General features: G+C 39.6%; 1 protein-coding gene across 1 annotated transcript in view; it reads left to right on the forward strand.

Moving 5' to 3' along the window:
- The window catches only part of Zzz3 (zinc finger ZZ-type containing 3), a 61268-nt gene that overhangs the window by 12943 nt on the left and 21130 nt on the right, over window positions 1-27195 (forward strand). The window contains exons 2-4 of the mRNA XM_051165937.1: window positions 8531-8657; window positions 10027-10179; window positions 15227-16782. Of these exons, the coding sequence (XP_051021894.1) occupies window positions 15257-16782 (1526 nt within the window). The 5' untranslated portion in view covers window positions 8531-8657; window positions 10027-10179; window positions 15227-15256. The remainder of the gene's footprint in view (window positions 1-8530; window positions 8658-10026; window positions 10180-15226; window positions 16783-27195) is intronic.

The raw sequence follows: 27195 nt of genomic DNA on the forward strand, positions 1-27195 counted from the left end.
TAAAAGAACGTGATCTTCACATCCCGCTAACATAGTCTAATTGTGTTTAAGACACTGAGTGTTTATCTCAGGAGAACTGATCTCTGAAAGAAAGCAGATTTGATTATTTCCTTCAGAAGCTGGGCATGGTGAAACATGCCTGTAATCCTACCATTCAGGAGACGAGGGAAGAAGAGTAAGCTAGAGGCCAGCTGGTTTACCTGAGCAGACCCTCAAACTAGAACAGTAGTTCACTTTGTGACAGATGTCATAATAAAGTATACACTATAACAAGAGTAAAGTTAGCTTGAGGAATTGGGTATATGTATGGTGTGGAGTAGATTAGGTGACAGGAAAAAGGAATTAAGAAGGTTACTTTGGGCTGGCAAAATAGGTTAGCCAGAAAAGGCATCTGCTTCCAAGCATGACATTTTAGTTCAATTCCTGGAACCCATGTGGAAGAAGACATTATGGTATGTTAGTACCCATATGTGTACACAAAGTCAGTCATTCTTCTTTTAATGGCTACTTCCTAGGGTTTTAGTTTGTGATAGAGTGTGTTTTGTAATGCCAAACATTGACATAGTTGTGAAGGTGGGACTTGAAGTTGTAATAGAATTTAGGGTTGCTACATGGACCTGAAGTTCAGGAGGGAAATATAAAGCTGTCATTTAGTCTCAGAGGAACCTTTAGCAAATGAAATCATGATACAGTTGTGAGAGCAGGCGCTAGAAGAGAAAGCATTTGCCAGGCAGGAGAGCTAGTTTCCAGTCTTGGATTTGCTCTCAACACACCCAGTACATTAGTGCTTCTATTAGGATTGCCTTTGAAATCTAAATCAAAGTGTATCATTTCTTGCCTCTCTCACCGAAAACTTGGCCGTTACTTCTCCTGTGGTGGTAATGACCTTCTAAGCCACCTTCCGTTTTTTTTTTCCTGCTTCGATGTGTACAGTTTGTTTTCCAGATCACAGTCTGAATGATCATTTTAAATGTTGACTCCTGTTACACCTGTCTTGATCAGAAATCTCCCAATGGCCTCTAGCTTACTCAGGAAATCCCCAGTCCTTACCCTGGCCCAGCAGACTGCCTGGAGTCAGTCATTAGAGGGAACCTCCTGCGCATTGTTACTCTTCAGTCATTCCGTGCTTTGTTGTTGTTAGTATTTGTAGAGAGACCCTGTCTCAAACCAGAACAACACATTTTTTTTTTAAATTCGGTTTATGACATGATAACATACACAGTATCTACCAGAAGTATCTGGTAATATATATCTTGATTGCTTATATGAAGTGTAAACTTTGTGAAAGCATGAGATTTTTGCCTTTGTATTCACAAAGACCAAAACCCTGTTGAGCACAATTTGTCACAGTCAATAATTGTTGAGTGGATATAAATGAGTGACAAATTGAATGATGACCAAAAAAATAACTGGATCATGACATTTTCCTACATCAACTTATTTCTTCAATCGTGTGTTATTTCCTGTTAAGCTCAAATTACTACAGCAGCCAGTATAATCTTTGAAAAATATTTATTAGATTGTGCTCTTTCAAATTCTGTAATAGAATAAATAAGCCCCCAGAATAACATTTGAGAAGTAAAACATGTCAAGTATGGAGTAAATTTCCACCATAGCCTAGCAAGCCCTTCCTAGTTTGCTGCCTGACAAAGAACCTTTATTTTGTGATATTTTACTCTTTGCCCACTAGGTCTCAGCCTTATTGGCATCATTCTTAAGTGCCTTTTCCCATTTCACGGTTTCTGTTCACAATGTTCACTACCCCAAACAGCTTTTAAGATCTTGTTATATAACTTATGCTGTCCTTGATTTCCTAATTCTCCTGCCTCCGACTCCTGAACACTGGGATTGTGGGCATGTTCCACTGTACTTGGCTTTGAGCAACTTTTTATATTCACATCTGTACATATAAAAATAGAAATTATAAAAATTACAAAAATATATTACACTTGATTAAATTCCACAGATGTGGACCCACAAACTTTTTTTTCCTCTTCATTAGATGATTCTCACACTTGGCTGTGCTTGAAAACCTGGTTTGTGTTGTGTAATGTAGATTTAGTTAGTGTGGTTTAGTTTTAGTTTTCAACTTGGCACAATCTGGAGTCAACTAGAAGAGTGTTCCTGGGAGTTCATTTTGATCAGGTGGTCTCGTGGACGTGACTGTCGGGATTGTCTTGAGTTAATGTCAGCTCCTGTAGGCCTAGGTAGAGAACTTGAGCTGACATAAGCAGGCTGGATCTGACTCCCCACTGTGACGTACTGGGACCCTTCCTCCCCCAAGTTTGTTCAACTGTCAGTTAAATACTAGAGAGACTTAGGCTGAAAACTAGGTGGAGAATGAAAGGTCAGGTACAGTCTGTATCCCTATTAAAATATGTAGGTATTTATATAATATTATGATAATATCATATAAAATTCAAAAGTTGAGCCAAGCGTGGTGGCACATACCTGTAATCCCAGCACAGAGGAGTTAGAGGCAGGCAGATCTCTGTGAGTTCTAGGCCAGCTTGGTCTACAGATTGAGTCCAGGACAGCCAAGGCTGCACAGGGAAACCTTGTCTCGAAAAAACAAAATAATAACAGACAAACAAAAAACCAATTTGATGTTGAATGTCTAATTAGTGATTCCCTTTAGGGAATAGAAATGGAAGAAAACAAGATGGATTCAAGAGGGACCAACAGTATTCGTTATGTGGTTGGTTTGTTTTCTTAATATATTTTAAAAATGTGTTTAAGAAACTAATCTTTATTCCACAGATGAAAAATATAGGGTTCCCAGAAGCTTAGAAATAAAGTTGACGTGCTACAAGTTGAGAATATTGTCATCTCTCACGACCTGCTCAACTCTTGTGGTATTTCATTTTCCTCTTAGAGGTCAAAGTTCGTTGGTCGATGCTTGGCATGTGCCGTTTTCTACCACAAGCAAAGGGATGAAAGATGAGTGTCCTGCTGTTTGTGGGCCAGATGCAGAGCAGTAAGATGTAGAGTGAAGATCATAATTTGGGTCTATGACTTCCATGTCCAATTCTTCATGTAAAAGCATGGAGTATAATTTGGGAGAGGAGCCTGGACTTGTTGCATAGATGAGGCATCAGCTCTCACGTGCTCTCCCCTCCCTGTCTAGCCTTTGACATGGCTCAGGAAAGTGTTCCTTCAGTATGCATATCTTGGCCCAAGAAGCATTTTCAGTAGGTGAGGGCCTTGTACATGGAAGTTTCTGGTTAGGGCCATTCTTGGCTCAGGGCTGAAAGAGTACCTTTGTAGGTTTTCTACAATCTTGTTCCTCATTTTGTGTTGCTCTCTGCTCTAGTGCTTTGTTTTGGGGGCTCCAGCCACCAGGACCTCCCCAAACGCTTCCTCATGATCTTAACTCTGGAAAGCCATTGTACTTGTTGTCCCTGATGGCGTCCCTGCTCTGTGTGTAGGTCCCTTCAAGCAGCGTGGCAGGGCAGCTGTAGGCTCAACACTGTGTCTCGTTGTAAGGTGTAAAATAGTTTCCATACATGTTAAAGAAAAATTTTAGCTCATTTCCTCTGTGACCAGAGCTGGGTCAGAGTCCTTGGAAGAGACATGGCTCAGAAGTTGTCTTTTTTTTTTTTTTTTTTTTAAAGACTGCAGCTCCAGTGTTAGGGGGCTCTCACACTTCTTTCCTACATGGGCCCTGAAACTTACATGCTCATATTCATGCTTACGCACAATAGACATAATAAAATAAAATAAAATTGAAAACAATTTTAGGACACTGAAGTAGTCAGATGTATGCGTCACAAGGGTCTTTGTTTCTGTAGACTGCACTTAAAGGGACAAGATTTAAAGCAGTTGTCGTAATTCCTTTCCTGTTGCTGTGATAAAAGACTGACTAAAGCAACTTCAGGGAGAAATGGTTTATTTAAATTACAATTCTAGGTTAAAAATCCATCATAGTAGGGAAGTTAGGCATCAGGAGCTTGATGCAGCTGGTGACATGTCTCCATTCACACAGAGAACAATGAATGCCATTGCTCAGCTTGCCCTCTCTACTTTATACAGCCTGTGCCCAAGGTGTGGTCCCATCTATGGTAAGCAAGTTCCCTACTTCATTCAGCAAACGGTAACCTCCACAGACACCTCGGCCCTATCCCAGGTGACTCTAGAACTTACCAAAATCATAAGAAACACTAACCACCACACTTAGTAATCCACATGCTTGCTGATGAACCCCACAGATGAACATGGCTATGGGTTTGTTGTAGGCTATTTGATCCCATTGTGATCCCTCAGGTTGTGAACTGCACAAACCTGTCTTTTTTTTTTTTTTTTTTTGATGTGTGTGTGTGTGTGTGTGTGTGTGTGTGTGCGTGCAGTTGAGCCCTGACACACACACTTTTAATCCAAGAGTTTTCAGAACACAAGAAAATAAAGCTAACCCAAGGTCAAGAAGCAGAGCAAGAAACAGGCCGACAGAAAGTACACAGTAGGAGGGACTTTGTGAGTTGTGTAGTAATTAAGATAGACAGTAGAAGTAGAGGGAGCTCTTGGGCTCTCTAGCTTTTGGCTCTAGCTCTAGCTCTTGAGCTCTTCACCTCCTTGGCCTTTGGCTTTTTGGCCTTTGAGCTAGCAAGCCTTTGCCTTGCGTCTTTTGGCCCTTTCCTCCTAGACGGTCAGCTAAACAAGTGAACCTTTTGGGCCTTTTCCATTTTGATGTGAGCTGGCTGGTATTTTTCTGCCTCTGAGCTAGCAAGTTTTCACCCCAGTCTGTGCAGCTCCTGTCTCTTTATTGGTAAAATAAAAAGTTTGGGATTTTCATTTAAAACAACATGGGTGACTGTATTACAGAAGTGGGAACAATTTGAGAGCTGTAGGAGGAAGAGTGTACAGTCTTTTAAAAAATTGTATTGTGAGTCGGGTGTGGTGGCATATGCCTTTAATCCCAGTGGATTGCTGTGAGTTTGAGGCCAGCCTGGTCTACAAAGCGCATCCTGAACAACCAAGACTACACAGAGAAACCCTGTCTTGAAAAACAAAAAACAAACAAAAAATGGATTGTGACGTTTTATGTTTGAATCCCCGTGCATTTAATAAAGTGAAGGCTTCCCCCTTCTATTAATTTCTGTGGTTGTGTTTTAGAAATAGTCTTTATAACGTCATTAGTTGGATGCTTATGAACACTATATATAAAGCTTTAGAAGAAGCTGATGTAAAGTATGGCCATCATCCTGTAAGCATCCCTGCATTGAGATGTCCAGAAGTGGAAGGAAGCTTTATATACTAATGTCTGTGTTACTTGATGGATTGGATCTGGAATAGAAGCAGATACACAAAAGCACTCCACAGATACTATCTCTTCTGAACTTCAAAATAGCTCCCTGAGGTGGAGACAAGTGGTTATGTGCAATTTTATAGTTGAAGGAATGAATGTAGGCAAAGTAACTATCAGTGACAGAAAATCAAACATCTATTTGCTACCAGATCTGTTATGCCTCTCTCTGTTGATTCATATTTCTGGACCTGTAGAAGGCAACTAGCATAACTTGTGGCTCTGAACATTCCAGGGAACATGCAGAGTAGAATTTTGTGGTTTTGGTTAATTTTAGGGTTTTGTTTGTTTTTTGCCTTGCTTTATGTATACCACATACTAATTGTCTTATTTGTAAATGCCTAGTGACCATGAAAGGGCGCCTAGGAAAGACACTTCTTATAGCTTTGACCATTATTTTAATGCTTTTTACCAGTAACTGTTTAAAAATCATACTGTGGAACACATACTTAGTGTTTCTGCTTAGACTAGAGAACCAGGTTATTAAAGATGAGTCTGTAGTATAGCCTTCTATTTGGTTTTTCTTTCCCAAACCTTTAACAACACAAAATATTGCGGTATCTTGCAACTCAAGTTAGTTCAGGCTGGATTTTGCTGTTTGTTTTTAATAGTGTTTGTGTTTATATCCTTTGCTTTATGACCAGAGCTGATATTTTGTAGGGAAAGTTGCTGTAGTCTCTTTGAAGGGCTGTTGTGTGTCATGAATCTAAGGTACTGTAACCCAGTGAACACAGTAGTCTAGTGTTCAGTAGCAAGTAGTAGAGAAGAGAATTCTTTGCAATGAAGATTGGTTTTTAGATTTGCTGTTGAATGCTTGAATAGCCCATGAATTTTATTAGTACAGGAAAACAACCGAAGCTTTGTGGCAAGGATTGAATAAAATAAGGCTTTAAGAACAGGGCTTACATAGCTTGTTTCTGTTTTGTGCATTTAAAAGACAAATAGCTGCTTAAGCGCCTAGAAATTGTAGTTACTAAAATAAATTTTCAAATGAAAAATGTTGTAATTCAAAGTCCTTTATCTGCTTTAGAAAACAATACAGCATTTTTTGTCGAATGCCTGACTTAGAGAGAGATGCCAGTAAACGAAGAGCATTGGAAATGTGTTACAAACATTTGTGTTAGTTGAATCTGTTTGCTTTTTAGGAAATAATTTGGCCTACTTAAATTTATGTTAAAATTTTCTTTTTTTTTTAAAGACAAGGTCTCATGTAGCTCAAGCTATCTATATCTGTCTTATCTATAGCTAAGGGTGACCTTGAACATCTTATCCTCCTCTCTGTCTCTCAAGTACTGAGATTACAGTAGTGTGCCACTATGCCTGGTTTGACAGTTCTTTTATCCACAAAACAGGGTATGTGATTACCTATGTTTTCCTATATAGCTTTTTACTTTACTAGCATGTAGGAATTTGGAGTGGCATTGTAGCATCTTTCTGTGATATATATGAGATAACCATAAGTTACATAAAGACACAACACACTCAGGTGAATGAAATAACTTAAGACTTTGCTTTTGAAACAGGCATGTTTGCCAGGACTCAAGAATCCTGTTCTGCCTCCTAAGCAGCAGAGAGTACAGGTGCTCACTACTGAACTTGGTGACTTAATTTATGTTCTTTTTGTTATCCTTGTGATCACAGGAATGTATCTCTTAGTTATGTGATTAGCAACAACTATATTTTTAAGGAATTTGGTTGGTTGGTTGGTTTTTCTTTCTTTCTTTTTTTTTTTCCTTTTTTTATTATTAGTTTCTTCAAATTACACCTCAGTTGTTAGCCCATCCCTTGTATTCTCCCATTCCTCCCTCGCTCCCGCTTCCCCCCCATTCCCCTCCCCTATGTCTGTGACTGAGGGAGACCTCCTCCCCCTGTATATGCTCATAGGGTATCCAGTCTCTTCTTGATGACCTTTTATCCTTCCTCTAAGTGCCACCAGGCATCTCCATCCAGGTTGGTTGGTTTTTCAAGGCAAGGTTTCTCTGTGTAGCCCTGGCTGTCCTGGAACTCATTCTGTAGTCCAGCCTGGTTTCAAACTCAGAGATCTGCCTGCCCCTCTCTCTCTGTCTCTGCCTCTGTGATTAAAGGCATGTGCCACCACCGCCCAGAATTAAGAACTTTATTTTTAAGACATGCTTGCACATCTGTGATTCAGGGCTGCTTAAGGGGTTTTGGGTACTGGAATTTGACCTCAGGGACCCACACATGTTAAGTCCATGTCTTGTTAAGTTAAGCCCGTTTCTTATTGAGACAGGATTTCACTATGTTCAGGATAGTGAGATCTATGTATACTTTTGCCTAATTAGACTCACTCACGAGTGTTGGGGGTATAGGTAGGAGCTTTACTTTATTTTGAGTCATTAAGTTGTTTTTTTATACACATGTTAGTCCTGTAGAGGATATTGCCTATGGTAAAAAATGACGATAAAAGAACAATTTGTACACATGTGTGTGATGCTGGAAATCAGACCTTGTACCCTATGCATGGTAGACAAGTGCTGTACTTATGGCCTGACCCTGGACTGGCCCATCAAGAACTCATGATAACTATTTCACACCCTACCACTCCTGTGTGGGTCAGCGTTAAGTGTCACCTTCTGTTGCTTGATAGAGTCACTCACTGAACCTAGAGACTCGTCAGTGTTAGGCTGGCAGGCCACCAAGACCCACTAATCCCCCTGCATTAAAGGCATGTACCCTTGGGGAAACTGAGCTGTGGTCCTCTGTGTGCCAGGCATTTTACCAACAGAGCCATCTTCTCAACCCCCATCACTTAATCTTTTTCCTTCTCACATTTAGTGTGTGTGTGTGTGTGTGTGTGTGTGTGTGTGTGTGTGTGTGTTTTCACTGTCATCTGTGCAGCCACCTTGCTGTCAGGCTTTAAGTATCATGTTGATTGCTTAGTAGTATCATAAAACGCCTAAAGCTGCTTTCTTGTTAGTGTCTGGTTGATCACAGACACGTCTTCCATCTAAGACCTTCTGCTTTGCAGAAATTTTATATTGAGAGTACGTGTTCATGTGTAGTGTCTGCATTCATGAAAGAATGTTAACAAATTATCTCATTCTGTTGAACATAACATGTATCATGGAAACACATTATGTCATAAAATAAGTTATAAAACTGAGTTTAGTGAAGTGTGCTATGTGTTTCTTGAAATATTTTTGTTAGCCACCAATCTGTAAACAATCTGTAATATGGTAATAGTGACCATATTGTGATTTTCCTTCACAGATAACAAGTTGTGGTAGTACAACCATATAAATAATTCCTGAAGTCTCAGTGTAACGCGGACATTAACAGTGATGACATATAAATACAGATGCTTGGGAATTAAGTACTAGGCGAAACACTTCACAAGGTAAGAAAAGAATGTGATTTTCTCTAAGCCAGGTGAGACAGAAGTCATTGGCTGGTATGTTTTCAGTGTATGAGGCTTTTAAGAAATGTGTCCAGTGGAGCCTGTGTGGATGGATACTAATAGAACTCAGCTGTAAGAACTAGGTCTTTTGTGAAAGTAGCAGTGACAGATATTCTTATTTGGCAAGTACAGTGGGTGATGCTCTGTAGGGAACCCTCCTGAGAAATGTCTAGCAGTGTGGCTGGAATTTCACAGTCCTGTGTTCCAAATCTGCATGGAGCCACATTCCAGAACTGGTTGGTGAGTCTTCATAATAAGGCTGACTTTTCAAGTCTTTGTAGGATCATGTTTTCCCTGTGTTCCCCTTCTTCATCTTAATTTAGAGCTTTAAAAAAATAGAGGGAAATGATTGTATTTAGGCAGGTTTTTACTTTGTGTATACTGTAAGAATTTACAAGGAGAGGTAGCATTTATAGTTGTTAATATTGTAGCCCTGTTCCTCTCTGAGAAGCAATTTCTTTCTACTTAATTCCTTTTATTAATGTAACTAGGAAAATTAATAAGGATTTTAAGGGGTAAAGATGTATATCAGAGTACAATTCTATAGGGCATTAGACTGAGAATGCAATTTTTAGAAGAAAAGATTTTAAAAAATGTACCTTTAACTATTTACAGAAGTGCTGTGCTTAGTGGTGCATGCCTTTTAATTTCAGCATTGGAAAGGCAGAATGACGTGGACCTTTGTGAGCTGGAGGCCAGCTTAGTCTATATTATAAGTTACATAGTGAGGAAAACCTGTCTGAAAATCAACAGCAGGCATGATTATTTGTGTGCACCTGTAACCGAAGCGCTTGGGACTCAACGTTCAGCAACATAGGAAGGTTTGAGGTCTGTCTGGGAAACCTTATCTTAAAAAGCAACAGGCTGGGTATGCTGGCTCCACCATTAATCCTAATACTCTGGAGTCAGAGCAGGTAGATTTCTGTGAGATATTTGGGTCACAACAAGATGAACTGTATTAAAGGGTCATAGCCATAGGAAGGCCGAAGACCACTGCTTTAGGCCCTAGTTCTTGTACTCAGTCCTAAACCTTAGAAATCCTTTAGGTCATCTTTAAGCGGAGGAGGGGAAAAAGCCTTAGAGCAAAGGCTGAGTCATTTTTACTCAAATTAATAGTTATTTGTAAGTATGTGTTAACATTGATTGTGGTTGATTTCTTCCAGTTCTGTCCCAGTTCCTTGGTGCCCCTGGGGCTGCTTACCAGGAAGCAGCAAGCCATTACTGTGCTGTGCTTCTGTAGTTAGAGTAGACTGTTAGCATACGTTAATTTTCTTACTTAGTGCCTTTTTTATCATTTTATTTTAAACAGAGGCGTTTTAAGAGGTCCTAGTATTCTCCGAGGCTGAAGCTGAGACCCTGAAAGCCTGAACCTTAAGCTCTGTTGTAGATCATAGCTCCGTCTCCTTGAGGATATAAGGAAGAGAAATAATAGTTCCACAATGATAGATCTTTGGCTGTACAGGTAAGTTAATGAGTTTTGTAGTAGAGCGCGATGGTTTGATTTTATGTTGGCGGGAGGAGCTATGTTACTTTCATCATTCTCTCCCTCCTTTGCTGTTGTTCTATGGCAATCTTGAGCTGTAGGGAATGGACTGAGATTAAATATTTTCCATTTTTTATTTCTCAACAAAGGGATAAGTGAAATGGCTGTTGAAATCTTGACAGTAGACCGTTAAGCCTGTCTTTGAAATGTACATATTTAAGGAGCAGTGTGAAATTCTTTGACTTCTCAGTTGTCAAAAGTGTATATTCTGCCTGCCTGCCTATATATCTGTCTGTCTTGTCAATCATCTATTGTTTCTCTCTTGAAGACAAAGAAGAGATCCATTTATATAACTGCATAATAGAATCTCTAAACTTCAAAGTGGTTACTATTAACCTTAAGTAAAAATTGAGTGGCGGGGGGGGGGGTCACAGGTGTTCTGCTGCTGCAGCAGAGTGAGACATGTACAGCTGAAATAGTTGTCTTTTAAAAGAGTTGTGTGGCTAGGTGCATGTATGACAGTGTGTACCTGTAATCCCTCCACCAGGGATCCAGGAGCTTAAGGCCACTCTGGGCAACATAGTATATTCTAGGCCATCCACAGTTGAATGGCAAGATCCTGTCTCAGAAACTACAACACAGACTTGTGTGATAAGCACAGCCTGTGCATAGCTTATACAATAGGCAGGCAGGAAAGTCATATTCAGAAGTTGTTCACTTAATACAACTAAATGATAATGATAATAATATTGATGTTGGCTCTGTTTGATGCTGCGTGCCTCCCAGGTCTTGGGGGATGCAGAGGCAGGCATCTGTGAGCTTGAGGCCAGCCTCTTCTACACAGTGAGTTCCAGGACAGCCAGTGCTCCGTAGTGAGACCCTGTCTCAAAAACTAAAGTAATTATGGTGATGGAAGTGGTAATTGCCAACTCCTCTAAACTGGGACATTTGGTGAGTAAAGCAGGGGCCAGAGATTACAGGTACAGGAAATAGTTTTGAGTAAAAATGTACTGCAGCATATTTCTAGTGGGTGGGTCTTTCGTGTTAGTCTGTCTAGTTTCTGCTGGTCCTGATGGCAGTTTTGTGGTTGTAGTCATGGGGACTAGAAACGTAAGATCTGAAAGAGCTAATGATTTAGAATTTTGTAGGTTGGTTTTTTGTTTTGTTTTTGTTTTTGTTTTTTAAAGTAGATTCGAGTTTAGGGGAAGGTGGTTCAGTGGAAGTCAGATAAGAGCATGTGTACATGTAGGGCAGGTTTTGGACTTGGTGTGGACTGGCTGAAACAGTTTGGTTGGCTGGCACTTTTCAGTGTCTTCAGTAGTATGAGAACTTCGGAGAATGGGGAATACAAAGTGCTTAGTTCTAGAGAGGAATCATATTCTTCCTGTTTTCTACAAAATGCTGCTGCTCATTAGTTGGTGGGTAACGGGATAGATTTTGGTCTCATGCCCATATGAAAATGTTAACTCACGGTTTCCCTTAATTCTAAAACTATACTAATACAGTTTCTATCACTAAGTGTGCATGGTTACGGCTTTCACCAGCTGTCTCTTATTTTAGTTTATTAATAAGGGTTCCGGAGCGAGTTGGCAAATGGTTCATTTCTAGTCTCTTAGCAACTTCATATTTAGCAAGAATATACTTATATGCCCAAACCTCTCCACTGGATTCTTTCATGACTTTGTATTTAGCTAAAATAAGGAAAATTATAGCTTTAAACTATACTGCTTTGGTAGATAAATAAGCTTGGCAAAACAATACTGAAATTTGGTTGGAATAATGAAGACATACTTAAATAAAGGTCCCTTATTGATAGATGGCTTTTATATTCACTTTATCGTGTAATTACAAAAAATACGTATTCTTCATGTATGCTTATCCAGAAATAGAAAAGAGGAAGGAAGAAAGTAGCAGATAGATTTGTTTTATTCTAGTCTTCATTATTTGATTAGGTTTTTTTTGTTTTACATGTATATAATGTTAATTCAATCCAGGATAATTTTACAATCTGTCATTTGATGCTTCTTTAGCCAAAGTGAACCTAGCCTTATTTTTAATGTTTTGTTTTAATCATTATGATTTCATAAAATATTAAAGAGAATTTTGTACTACTTTGGCTTTCAACCTGGTAATTGAATTATACTGTTAGAATACTGCCTGAATGCAGTTTCTCATACTTCAGCATGTATGAACTGGCTAGATAGGGCCTGACATTTCACAGTTCTTTCTTTTTTGTTCCTTTTTCCCTTTCTGTTCTAAGTATCAAACCCAGGTCTGTTTCTAGCAAGCTTCTAATATGGACTCTCAAACTAGACTGGAGTTAACAACAGTTTGAAGTACCAGACATACACACTATAAAATGAGCCTTTTGGGTTTCCAAAAGTGGTTATTTATTTATTCCAGCATTTTCCCAGTTATTGGTCCTCTCCCAAGACAGCTTCTTAATTACAGCCCAGTAGTTGGGATTTATTACAATTGTTGGATAGAACCTTTTTAGGTAACAAAAGACAGAAAAAGGCTTAACCTTTCATACTTATTAGTGTTTTAATTCAGAACTGCAATCAAGAAGAAAAGTATAGGCATACATGGGTGGTATTTGATAGTGATTTTCATTTATATATTTGTGTGTACACATATCATATATATACATACTTTGAAAGTAATTCCCAGTATTAATGACAGAAGTCTGGTTCAGTATTCTCTTTTATGGAAGTTGAATTACAGAGAAAGAGGTTTTTTCAGATTTCCACACAGATTGATGTCAAAAGAAAAGCATGATTAAGGAAAGCCAGTTAATGGAAATCACATAAGAGAAGAGATATGCGCCTTTAATGGGCATCACTCATTAAAAAATAAAGCTTAATGAGTTTCCAGTATTATTTTTCAACCACAAGGTATGAAGATTTAATTTGCATTTTACTTAATAGTTTAGAAAATTAACTTCATTTCAGTTTTGGTTTGGTTTTTCAAGACAAGTTTCTCTGTGTAGCTTTGGCTGTCTTGGACTCGATTTGTAGACCAGGCTGGCTCGAACTCACAGTGATCTTCTGCCTGCCTCTGCTTCCCTGAGTACTACGATTACAGGCGTGCGCCACTGCATCTGGCTTTAACTTTAGTTTTATATTCATATTTACATGTATATTTAGTATACAGCCTTCAAGTGTGAGAACTCCAGAATTTGGTACATAAAATAAATTGCTTTAAAATTTTTTTTCAGTTTTTGTTTTTGTTTTTTTTGTTTTGTTTTGTTTTTTGAGATAGGGTTTCTCTGTGTTGCCTTGGCTATCTTGGACTTTGTAAACCAGGCTAGCCTTGGAACTCACAGAGATCCACCTGCCTCTGCCTCCCCAGGTGCTGGGATTAAAGGTGTGCTCTACCACACCTGGCAGTTTGTGTTCTTTTAACACATTTGAAGTTTAACTTAGATTTATTCTAATTGAAAGTGGAAATTGAAAGAAAGAAAGAAAGAGGGAGGAGATTGATGGGACCATCAGTATTTATTACCTGTAAGTAAAGCAAACTGTCTGTCCTTGATGTAGAAAGATACATTACAGTCAGATTGCCAGTCTGGGTGTCCAGCAAGTGAAGTTCATGTGAGACGTTGTCTCTTTTTGGATGGTATGTTCCATTCTTACTATTAGCCTGATGTCCACAGATTCTCTAGAACAAGTAGTTGTGCTTTAGTTACAGAGTTTTATAGTATGCTCTGCTTTGAAATGAAGCTAAACTCAACCAGTTTAATGCATTTCAGAGTCCATTTCTTCCTTAACTCATTGTCAGCCCCCAGGCACAGGGAACCACTTCTCCTTAAGTGTTTCTGTGTAGCGTGTTGCTGGGCTCTGCTGTAGTAGTTATTCTCCAATATTAGGTGATTGCAGTTGAGGCTTAGAAGGGAGTGTGCTTGATTTGCATGGGGAAGAGATGAGGCCATTACAAGGGTTCTGTGTGAGGGAGGTTGTTGGAGGCTGACAGAGGCAGCGTGGTGAAGTTGCATTATTTCTTTAACCATTCTGTATCCCACATAAGATTAAGCAACGAAGTGGCAAAATAGCTAAGAAAACCAAATGGAAGTGAAGAGAGGGTGATAGAGACTTGGAATGTTAATAGTGCCTTTGTCCTTCTTGATAGCGTGGGAGTCCTGGGGCACATCATTAGCTCTTTGAGAGTTTTACCAGATGGATCAGTGCGGACATTCCAATAGGCTTTGTGTTTCTCTCTTAGAAAGTTCAAGTGTCCTTACCAGAAAACCCACTTATCTTCCAAAGAATGAGTTAAAGCTGTCCTGCATTACACAGAGAACTTTAAAGAAAGGGTGTGTGAGTGTGTCTGTAAACACGCACACATGTGATATATATAAAATAATCCTTAGTTCTGAAGTGACTGTTTCTGTCTTCCTCAGAGTACTTTAAAGTAGTGACATACTTTCTCCAGAGACTGAAGCTGTGCTTTGCTGTTCCCACTATATATACAGTTAAAAAAAATCCATACCAATATCCCAAAGAGCTTGTTATCAAGGGACTTAACTAACCTGAGATGGTTTTAGTAAAAACCTCAGACTGGTTGGAACAGGATCTCTAAAATAGCTGGTCTATAACTTCACAAGGATTACTTTAATAACAAAAATGAAATTGAGTGTTTAGGTTGATCTCTTCTGGGTGCTTTGTGCTGTTCTGAGAGACAAAGAAACAGTGAACATGGTGCTTAGGGGTCTGTCTGAGCTGGCTGTATGACTGTCAATAAATTGTTAAGGCTGTCTGTGCCTCATTTTTCTCAATTGTAAAGTAGGTACAGTAGACCTGTCGGAGTAAAGGTATGTTAAACATAAATGTGGAGCCCTAGAACATAGTAAGTAGTCTTTAATTGTTAGCTGTTATTAATGTCATTATTGGAAATTTTAATAAAATAACCTTTGTCCCTTGACTTATTGATAATGGCTATACTTGGATAAAACGTTATAGCTTTGTGATTTTGCTTTAGATGTATTAACTATTACCTTTTTCTCATTATTTTGTTTACGTTTTTGAAGGTTTCCCACTGGGTGGATCATGATGACCGTATGGTAGGGACTTGCCATAGTATGGCTGCTTCCCGATCTACTCGTGTTACAAGATCAACAGTGGGGTTAAACGGCTTGGATGAATCTTTTTGTGGTAGAACTTTAAGGAATCGTAGCATTGCTCACCCAGAAGAAATCTCTTCTCATTCTCAAGTACGATCAAGATCACCAAAGAAGAGGCCAGAGCCTGTGCCAGTTCAGAAAGGAAACAGTAACGGAAGACCTTCTGATGTAAAACAGCAGAGTGCCCGAGAATCATGGGTAAGCCCTAGGAAAAGAAGACTTTCTTCTTCAGAGAAGGATGACCTAGAAAGGCAGGCCCTAGAGAGCTGTGAGAGAAGGCAGACAGAGCCAGCGCCGCCAGTCCTAAAGAGCACTAAACGCTGTCTCAGAGGTGAAGCCGCAAACAGTTCAGAAGAAGATTCACCTATAAAACCAGACAAGGAGCCAGTAGAACACAGGAGGACAGTAGTGGACCATGATGCAGAGTTTCAAGGGACTAAACGAGCTTGTCGATGTCTTATATTGGATGATTGTGAGAAAAGGGAAGTTAAAAAGGTGAATGTCAGTGAGGAAGGGCCGCTTAATGCTGCAGTAGTAGAAGAAATCACAGGCTATTTGACTGTCAATGGTGTTGATGACAGTGACTCAACTATTATAAACTGTGATGAGTATCAGCCTGACAGGAACACTAAACAAAATAGCACTGGTTCCTATGTGTTGCAGGAGAAATCAGTAGCTGGAAATGGGGATTCGGAAACCCAGACTTCAATATTCTTTGGTAGTAGGAAGGAGGACAGTTGTATAGACCATATCGTGCCTTGCACAAAGTCAGACGTGCAGGTCAAGTTGGAGGACCACAAACTAGTAACTGCCTGCCTGCCAGTGGAACGTCGGAATCAGCTGACTGCCGAGCCAGCTTCAGGCCCTGTTTCTGAAATTCAGTCATCCTTAAGAGATTCCGAGGAGGAAGTAGATGTGGTGGGAGATAGCAGTGCCTCAACAGAGCAGTGTAATGAAAACAGCAGTAACCGTCTGGACACAGACTCTGAAGGCATGCCAGTCTCTGGAGAGCCAGAACCGTCCTCTGTGCTAGACTGTGTTTCAGCTCAAATGACGTCTTTATCAGAACCTCAAGAACACCGATATACCCTGAGAACTTCACCTCGAAGGGCGGCCCCAGCCAGAGGTAGTCCCACTAAAAACACATCTCCTTACAGAGAAAATGGACAATTTGAGGAGAATAATCTCAGTCCCAATGAAATAAATACATCTGTTAGTGATAATGTAAGTGAGTCTCCCACAGATGCTGTTGACATTTCTCAAGGTGAGAAGGCTCTATGTCGTGATTCACAGGACTGTGCAAGTGAAGGAGTAAGTAAGCCACCGTCAGAGGCCAGGCTGAGCACTGGACATTTGCCGTCTGCCAGGGAGAGTGCCGGTCAGCACACTGCCGAAGAGGAAGACGATGACCCCGATGTTTATTACTTTGAATCAGATCATGTGGCACTGAAACACAACAAAGAGTATGTGTAAATATGGTAACCATGAGCTCTGCTTTGTCTATCCCTTCCCAGGGTTCAGTATTTGTTCATAAATGTCTCTTAATGTTTTAATCACAGGTGAAGTCAACACTTTAGCGATAAGTTTAGATTTATCATAAATGTTTAATTCAAAAAAAACTAAGAGACAACGTTGAACTGCATCACTCGTCTCTGTGGTAGTTCAGATTTTCTAGTGCTGGTATCCCACATGTCTGAATAAGAAGGGACACATGATTCCGTGTGTGGTGTCACAGAAGATCAGTGGGACCGTGAGTGGCCTTGCTTGTGATGCTGCTATCCCAGTCCACTTTGGCTTATACTTGTAGAGATTTGTAACGTCTGTCTTTCCAATATGCGTGAAATAAATGAGTATGTAGCTATCATCCAGGTACTAGAAACCTGGCGAACTAGAAAGTATTTACATTTAATTCCCCATTAAAATTTTTTATTTAAGAATGTGCTTGATCCATCATCTTTGCAGCTTAGAGAAATAGATAGTGCTTTTAACATTGTGACGGGAATACTTGACATAACCATAGCTAACAGTGAGTATCATTTCCCAAACTGTTATTACAAAGGTACTTTTACAAATAATTCCATATCTAAAAATTCACACTTTTTCTTACTTTATTCTGTAAAGTAACACAAATGACCCAGAACTGTCAAAAATCCTTCTGGAAGGAACTATAAAGTGTTCATCAAATTTTTTCTTTTTCTGGATTTTTAAGATGTGGTTTCTCTGTGTAGCCCTGGCTTTCCTAGAACTCAGTCTGTAGACCAGGCTGCCTTCGATCTCAGAGAAATCCAACTGCTTCAGCCTCCCAGGTTCTGGGATCAAAGGCGTGCACCTCTACCACTTGGTTCATCAAAAGTGTTTTAATGAGTAACAGTGACAAACATGTAAATTAATTCCTCTCATACGTAGGTTTTTGAGGCACTGTCACAAAGTCAGGTTATATTGGTTGTGCAAAAATAGATCTAAGGAATATTTCTAATGGTTTGTGTGACTTCGAGGCCAGCCCGGTCTACAAAGTGAGTCCAGGACAGCCAAGGCTACACAGAGAAACCCTGTCTCAAAAAAACCAAAACCAACCAACTAACCAACCAAACAAAAAGTATTATATCAGGACTGTGAGATGTGATCTTTTTGCCACATTTATTAGATTGTTCAGGACTTTAGTTTGCTAATACTGTGACATTTGAGCATAAGTCTCTTACCTGTGAGGTTTTTTTGTTGTTAATTTCATTATGTTACTGGATTTAAGAAAGATTTTGTTTCCCTGAATGTTTTACAATTTTAGTAGGTTAGGAGTCTAATATACTTGAAATAGATTTGAGGCAGAAAAAACATCATTGCATAAAGGAAAACAATTTTAGTTAGAAAGATGAACTGGTGCATAGTGGCACAGCCACATTGTCCCAGCATGAGAATCAAAGGCAGGAGGGGAGCCTGGCAATATAAGGGAACTCTTTCTCAAAACCAAACAAACCAAAACAAATCCATAAATGTTTTCTATTTATACATAATGTTTGGGGGGGGGACATTATTTGCAGGTACAAAGAAGTATGTTTTAGTGAAGTAGCTAAAACCTCAGAAGATATGATACTGTGACATCTTGTTTGCTTATTTTGGAATGGGGGTGTCTTTCTGTGTTGTCCAGGTTGGTGTTGAATTGTGAACTCAAGTGACTCTACTGCTTTACCCTCCTGACAGTGTGTGACTTTGAGCTTGTGTCATCATGACCAGCTCTAGCTTAACGAAAGTGAATTTAATGTGAATTTCTCTAGAACTTGTTTCTTCTGAACCGAGAGGCTGCCAAGTGTGAGACATTCAGTTAGCCTCTGGGCCATATATTCTGTCCTAGGAAATGATAATTTTCCCTTTGATTTTTGTTGTTTTTGTTACAGGATATTCTCTTAAGTTTTTGACTGGTTACTGATTCTGGGAAACAGTAATTCACTGCCTTGTTATTTTTAAAAATGAGGTCTCATGGTGATTAAGGAAGATAATACTACCATAAAATAAGTGTCCAGATACTGGCCCTACCTCTAAAAAGGTAGTGCTCCCTGCCCAGCAGAGGCTGAGACCGGTGCGGGCATGGTGCCCTTGGGAGTTGGGAGGATGTGTGCTCTGTAAGGACAGTGCTCAATTCTGTTGCATCATCCACCCACTTACCTTTTGTTTCATTCCAGATCTTTGAAGATGATTAGTTAATTTTAGGCTTTATTTATTTTTGTTTTCTGCTTGCATTGCTAGGGATCAAAACCAAGGGCTTGCACGTGTTTGGCAAGTGTTCAGCCACTGATTCTGACAGAGAAAAACAAGACATTATCACTATAGTCAGACTTAACACAAACACCGAAGATCTGGGCTGTAAGGTTCTCAACCTACAACCGTGAGGTAACTAGGCATGGCTCAGATTACCAATTAGAAGACAGAAGTTTGAGCCTCTTGCAATCCCAGCCAGAGAGGGGGAAGGGGGGGGGTCAGAAGGTCAAGGTCAAGGTCACCTTCAGCATTATCACAAGCTGGAGGTCAGCCTGGGCTACAAGAGACCCTGTCTCAAAAAAAGTAAACAAAACAACCCCCACCGCCACCCCCACCCCCGTTTTGTTTTTGGTTTTCTGGACAGGGTTTCCCTATGTGGCTTTGGCTGTCTTGGACTCCCTTTGTGAACTCACGGTCTGTCAGCCTCTGCCTCCCCCACTGCTGGGATTAAAGGCGTGTGCCACCATATGGCAGGGTTGGAGAAAGGCTTGGTTGGAATATATGTAATTTTAGCTTTGTGAACACTTACTTGTTTTGTGTATAGCTCCTTGGTTTAGTTAGTTGCTTGCATGTTAGGTTTGTGTGGCTTTGTATTCAACTAGAGGCTCCATGTGGATTTGGGCCTTTTTCTATTATTTCTCTCTCTTTGGTGTTGTGTCCTACATAGTCTCACTCCCTGGCTTCCTCGCGCTATTTTCTCAGTCTCCCTTCGTTCAGGACACTTCCTTGTTTCATATACTGGTGGTTCTTCGTCATTGGTTTGTCCTCTCACACACATCAAGGTTTTCCGTTGTCTGTTACCTAGGATTTGAAAAAGGCCACCTTTTCTCCCATCACGAGAGTCACTCGGTGTCAGTTATTCTGCTGTAGTTGTAAGTAGGTGCGTCTGGCGTTGAAGATGTTTTAATTTGTGTGAGCCTGCGTGAGGTTATGTTCACAGGCAATTGTGAGATTGCTCATGTGGGTGCTAGGAACTGAGCCAGGTCCTCTGCAAGAGCAGTGAGTAATCTCAACTGCTGAGGTATCTCTCCAGCCTTTCATGTGGCTTCATTCTGTTTTATTTTTATTTTAATTTATATATGAGTGTTTTGCCTGCATGTTTTGTTTGTGCATTAGAAGGAGTCGTATCTCCTGGAATGGATGCTTGCGAGTCACTTTATGGATCCTCTGCAAGACCATCAAGTGCTTCTAGCTGCAGAGCCGTCTCTCTAGCCTTGTGTAGTAATACAGTCTCTTCTTTGTTTCATTCCTTCCCCCTCTCTTTGTTTTGATCTTGTTTCTTTCCTTCCTTTCCTCCGTTTTTTTCTTTCCTCTTTTTCTTTTCTTTCAAGACAGGGTCACTATGTAGCCCTGGCCGTCTTGCAATTCACTTTGTAGATCAGGCTGGCCTTCAACTCACAGAAATCCACCAGTCTCTGCTGAAATTAAAGGCACATGCCTTCGTATCCAGCTTGACTTAATTTTAATGTTTGCAGGGGGTGTTTTGTTTTGTTTTTTGTATATTTCATTTTTAATAACACCTCTTCTCTCATCTGCGGGTTGACTATTTGGAAATAGTAATTATCACTATTTCAAGTACTGAGGGTTGAACTTAGTACTCTACTATTGAACTTCTCCCTCTAGTCCTGGAAATTATTTTTTAAAATTGATGCTCTGTGACAGTGAGGATTGGCCTTTCTTTATAGCTTAAAAATTAACTTAAGCATATTTTAAATAAAGACACTGAATTGAAAAATTGGAGTAATAGGAATTCTAATTGATGGATTAGGGTAGCTATTATTTGAAATATGTTGTTTAGCTATTGTGTTGGCTGGAGCAGAAGTTAAAATTAGATCACTGTGAGATAAAGTTCATGAGGATAAACAAGAGAAAGTAGTATACAAGAAGACATAAAACTGTGTAAGGGTTTGAAAAAGTAATGCTGAAAGACAAAGTGGTGTGATACCTCTGGAATTTTGGTCCGTTTTGTTATTCCTCAGGACCTTTGCTGGGCAATGTCTACTATATACTGTGTTTAGAAAGGCATAGGATGTGGGATGCACTCCTTTAGATCAGTACCAATTTACCTCGGTTTCTAGTAAATAGCCTTTAATTATTTTAAATTTTTATGTGTATGGATACTTTGTGTATATCTTTGCCTCATGTGTGTCCAGTGCAGGTGGGGGTAGTAAGGGCTTCAGGTTACCCTGAGACTCGAGTTAGACGGTTATGACCTACTATGTTGGTACTAGGAACCAAACTTTGTTCTCTGAAAGAACAGTGTTCTTTCACTGAGCCGTTTGTCCAACTTCAGCTTTCTTTCCTTTTTTTTTAAAACAATTTATTTACTTATTATTACGTGTACAGTATTCTGCCTGCATGTACACCTTATAGGCCAGAAGAGGACATCAGATCACATTACAAATGGATGTGACCACTGTGTGGTTTTGGGACTTGAACTCAGGACCTTTGGAAGAGCAGGCAGTGCTCTTAGCCACTGAGCCATCTCTCTAGCCCCCTCCTGCTTTCTTTTTTCTTTTTTTTTTCTTTCTTTTTTAAAATAAAATTAGCAGTAGCAGGGTATAATGGCACATCCCTTTAATCCTAGCACTTGAGGGGCAAAGACAGATCTCTTGAATTTGTGGCCAGCTTATATATTTTCAGGACAGCCAGAGCCACAGAGTGAGACCCTGTGTTGCAAAATAAAATTTAGAAAAATTAACTGAAGAATATTTTACAGAAAGTTGTTTTCTCTAATACTATACTTTTTTTTTTTTTTTTTTTGCCATTTAAGGTAGAATTTTAAAATTTACCTTTTATTTTATTTATTTCTTAACATTTCTTGCATTATTGTTCCTCTTTATTTTTTGTAGTGTGCGCTCAGATCCTTAAGATACATAGCATATATTTATTTGAATTCTTAGAAGGAAAGTTTCCTGGTCATAATTTATTGGTAATGAAGATAAGGAGTGAGAGTCAGAGCTGATTATCGTTAAAATGAAGTGTCTTTTTCCTTCTGATTAACACACAGTTGTACAGTTTATAAATGTAGTGTGATAGTAAAATTATTTATACATGCTGGGTGTGGTGGTGCACGCCTTTAATCCCAGCACTCAGGAGACTGAGGCAGGCGAATGGCTGTGAGTTCGAGGGTAGCACGGTGTACAAACTGAGTCCAGGACAGCCAAGGCTACACAGAGAAACCTTGTCTGGAAAAACCAAAAAGTGTGTGTGTGTGTTTGAAATGCTGTCTCACTTAGGTCTAGACTCAAATTCTTGAATTTATTTTTAAGTTCTTACACAGGCAGTGTGATTAATTGTACCTGACGTGGAGAGCGTGGTTGTCTCCATCCTGGTGCAAGGCCAAGCAGACACCAAAAGTGCTGATCATCCTTCTGTAATCGCAGCCAGTGTACTGTACTCACGACGCTGAGTGTGCTTCTCTCTGGAGTTTCGCCTTGCTCCTGACCCTACTCATGTCTCCGCTACTGGCTCTCTGCTTCATGCCCTTCACTGGGGTTCTCATTAGCTGCTGTGGCTTAGAAATTGTGATGCCTAAGCTCAGACTATTCTGTCACACAGAAAACAGAGCAGACCATGTATGAGAATGAATTTACTATTGCTTTCCGAACTCATTTTCAGCATCTTCCAGTTACCTTGGCAGTGTCTAGGAAAAAGGCAGCTGCTTTTAACATTTTATTTAGTGAGAGAAGGGCAGCAGACTGGAGAGGCCAGAAGACAACTTAGAGGTGTTGTTGGTTGATCTCCCACAGTGTCAGGTTTGGTGGCAGAGGCCTTACCTACTAAAGTTATCTCTTCTTCCCGATTCCCCAAATTCTTTCTGGGTTTTTTTTTTTGTTGTTGTTGTTTTTTTTTTTTTCAAAGATAGGGTTTCTCTGTGTGTGCAGCCCTGGCTGCCCTGGAACTCGCTCTGTAGGCCAGGCTGGCCTCAAATTCATAGAAGCCTGCCTGCCTCTGCCTCCTCAGTACTGGGGTTAAAGGTATGTGCCACACCACCCAGCCCCAAATTCCTTTACTAAGTGTGCCCCTGCCCACATCAACCAAGTGTGTTAACCCTGGCTCCTGTTTATCATATACTCAAGGGTAGCTATGAATGCAGCCCAACACAAAATTGTAAACTTAATTGAAAATATTCTTAGTTTCTTTTCCCTTTGTGATTTTTGTAACCCCGCCTCACTTTTGCAGCTGAACTTTGTCGATGTCGACATCATGTTACTACCTGGGAAGGAGGGACATGCCTGAAGGCCTTGTCATGTGCTTGCCTAGTCTGTCTCACGTTGGTTTCTCTGGCCGAGGTCCTGTCTTGATATATAAGGTGGGAAGTGTTGGAGGAAGGCACCCTACTGGCCTTCTCACTGTACATCATGTACACCCACACATAAAACATCTTAAGTATACCATATACATAAAAATAAAATGCCCTTATAGGCCAAATATTAAATTAAAAATAGATGTTCAAACAAGGACGTAGATGCAGATGTGTACAACTCACAATAGCCAAAAGGTAGCAACAACCCATATAGCCAGCAATTGATGGATGATTCTACAATGGAAAATTACTTGGCCATAAAAAGCAAGAAGGAGTGGCTGGAGAAATGGCTCGGCAGTTGAGGGCACTTGCTGCTCTTGTAGACCCAGACTTGACTACCAGTCATGCAACATGCAAGTAAACACACTCACACATACAAAAAACCAAACATCTTTAAAAAGCAGTGAGGTACTATGAGTCTTGAAAATGTTAAGAAAGATGAACACAGCAGGTCATACAACTCCATTTACATGCATTAGCTAGAACAGGCAACTTTAAAGAGCTTAAAGCAGGTCGTTTCAGGGGCAGTGAGAACTGATTGTTGGTGGAGTGTTTGGGGACCCGGGTCATCATGATGGGCTAGTGTAAGCTCAGTGGAGTTGTTAAAGGGTGGTTAGTGTTACTGTAAAAATGCCCAAAATATTATAGGAGGTTATAATCATATCATGGCATGTTTAAGACAATCTCCTGGGAAATAAGAAGAAATAGTTATATTTTTCTTATTTTCTCGTGTTGAGTTTTATTCTGCTGATAACATGTGTAGCTGTAGTAGAGTTGTTACAGCACGGCATGTCAGGAGCATAACTTGCTGTCTATGAATGGCAGTGCTTAGAGCAAAAGAGACAGAATAGTCTTTTTAACAAGGAAAAGCCAGTTGTTAATAATAATTTTTTATACTTAATAGGGGAAATTTCTAAAGATAATAGCAGATTTTTTTTTTTTGAGATTTTTATGTTGAAATAGCCTACCAGCAGACTTGAAAGCCCCTTGTTGTCTTTAGCCAAATTATGTAAAATGCTAAGATACCTTAAATACGATTTTGTTCTCTAACAAGAATAGAACACAAAGTGGCCTTGGTAATTACGGACTTGTGGGTGTTCTTTATATTGTAAAAGTATTATAATTTTAATGTTAAAAAGCAAACATGGGGTGTTTAAAAGAAAAATGAGTGTTTGGGGGAGTAAAAATAGAAGGCATGACTTCTACTAGGGTAGTAAAGGAGACCGTGTCTGACCGGTTAATGAGAATTTGTAGTTTTTGGTTTGCAGACGGATTAGGTGTCCTACAGAGTCCCCAGATGCCCTGCAGCTCTGTTGAACATTTTGTGTTAGGATGGGACATTTGTTACAGTTTTGAACTGATGCTACACTATTGGTAATATGTATTCCTTTCTACACCTTTCTTAGTTTTTAGGCCTAATCTTTAATTTGGCCAGTATTTGCAAATACTCAAGAATATTGTTGGTAATTTCTAAAGCACAAATTTATTTAGCAGAGATCCTTATTCCTCTGTACTTTGAATAAAAACCTGTTTTGTAACTTACTTTGTAAAAATTAATTTAGCAGTTCATATTCCCCTATATTTTGTAAAATCATTAAAATATTTTTTTCTCAGTAGGTTAAGATGTGACAACTTTATTTCATGATGTGGGAACTATGGGGATTTTATTTTCATGTTTCATACTTCTGCTCTAAGTTTGTATTCTATTACCAGAAAACGTTGTGATACTGTAACAGAAGTCTATGCACTTCTTGTGATATTGGAGATTGAAGGCAACTTCTATCTATCTCTAATTGTGGTTATGTAGTGGCTGTGGTGGTTGCTTTGTTACATTTACCTAACAATTTTCCCTTACAGTGCATAGTGCATCTCCTTTCACAGCATTGTATGTGTCTTGGCAAATTAATTCCAGAAGCATGCAGTGGATAAATTGAGGTATGATTAAGTCTTACTTGATGATCATATCTTTGAAAGCAGCTTGACTTGGCTCACAGGATCTTGCTTTATCACCAGGCCGGCCTCAAATTTGCTTGTAGCCTGGGCTAGCCTCAGACTTGTGAGCCTTTTGCAGAATACTGTTTATTACTGCTACCATTGGTAAATAGGTATTGGTGGAAGAGCTTAGTTGAAAGGTGTTCACAACATAATTTGCTGTTAGAGCAACTTTTAGAGTTGGCTAAAAATTTGTCGTATAGTTGGTAGTTAGACTTCAGTGCTTTAACTGTTCATTCTGACTGATATTCTGACTGAGATACTGTTGAAATTTTCAGGATATTAAAATGGGTTATAAACTCTGTTGGGAAAGATCCTAGTTGATTTTGTTTTGTTTTCCTCTTTCCTTTTGGCCTTTGGAGACAGGATCTCACCTTGTAGCCCAGGCTGGTCTCCAAATCTGGTCATGCTTCTGTCTTCCAAGTGCTAGGATGTCCTTAAACAACTTGCTGCTTTAAAAGTATTTAATTACATTTATTGTGTATGTGTCTATATGTTTGGAGATGCACTTGCCTTGGTATAGGTGTGGAGGTCAGAGGCCAGCCTGTGGTGGAGGTAGATTCTCCCCTTCCACCATGTGGGCCCAGGAGATAAAACTTCCTCAAGCTTAGTGGCAGTCATCCCCTCAACACCCCCTTTTAGTGGAAGTGGAATGGCACTGGAGCATGGAGCGTATTGAGCGTTAGTTCTTTTGGATCTAATAAACTTACGGTGCTCAGTACATCCTGCAAGACCAGGTGTTCTGTGGTTACGATTTGAAAGTACAGCTGAGCAAGTTGAAAACAGCTTTCTCTTTCAAAGACCACTCAGCTTTCTGGCAATGGAAGAGGAATCCTGTGTTTAATGGTTATAAAGCAGCTAAGTGTCTTAACAATTCACTGAAGGCAAAATCTGTTAACTGTAACTCAGAATTGACGAGAGATCATCAGACCCTTTTAAGTGATTTATATAAGGACACACTTAAAACAGTTGTTGAGGGGTTTTTGTTTTGTCCTTTGGCATACAGAGAGAAAAAGGAAACCAAGACTTTCTAAGTTTTTTTTTTTTTTTTTTTTTCAGATTTTGTTTTATGTATATTGGGTGTTTTGCTTACATGCTTGGTGCCCGCAGAGGCCAGACAGGGTTTCAGATTCCTTGGAACTGGAGTTACAGGTAGTTGTGAACCACCATGTGGGTGCTGGGAATCCTGCCTGGTCCTCGGCAAGAATAACAGGTGCTCTAAACTGCTGAGCCATCTCTCCAGCCCTTCAAGCTTATTTTTATTTTTAACTGACACATACATACATACATACATACATACATACATACATACATACACACACACACACATATACATATATACACACTTATTTTTTGCAGCATGGTCTTTTTAAGTATGTCCTTCACAATATATCATGTTATGCAAAAATACCTTTTGATCTCATTTTCTCTATGTAATTCAAGTTACTAATCTTCTGACAATTCCTTACCACTCTTTTCTACCTATTCCTGGAACCATTGCCTCCATAAGATCTCCTTTCTGAGTTCTCCATACAGCTTGAGTACTCTTTGCTGGACTTGCTCAGATGGAAGGATTTCAGATTTAGTGGTACCTGCACATAGATAATGGCACAGAATGAAGGTGTGTGCAATTCAAATCTAAACGTAAATTAGTTTCATATGTTTCATGTATAGATTATGCACACTGCCTGAAGGTAATTTGGTATGATACTTTCAGAAGTCATGTTTTGTGTCTGGCCTGTCTCACAGGTCAGGTATGGAGTAGCAGCCATTCTTAATGGGATGCAGTGTTCATTATAGTTATGACTTACATAGCTCTAATAAT

The sequence above is a fragment of the Acomys russatus genome, chromosome 23 (assembly GCF_903995435.1).
Source record: "Acomys russatus chromosome 23, mAcoRus1.1, whole genome shotgun sequence".
NCBI classification, from domain to species: domain Eukaryota; kingdom Metazoa; phylum Chordata; class Mammalia; order Rodentia; family Muridae; genus Acomys; species Acomys russatus.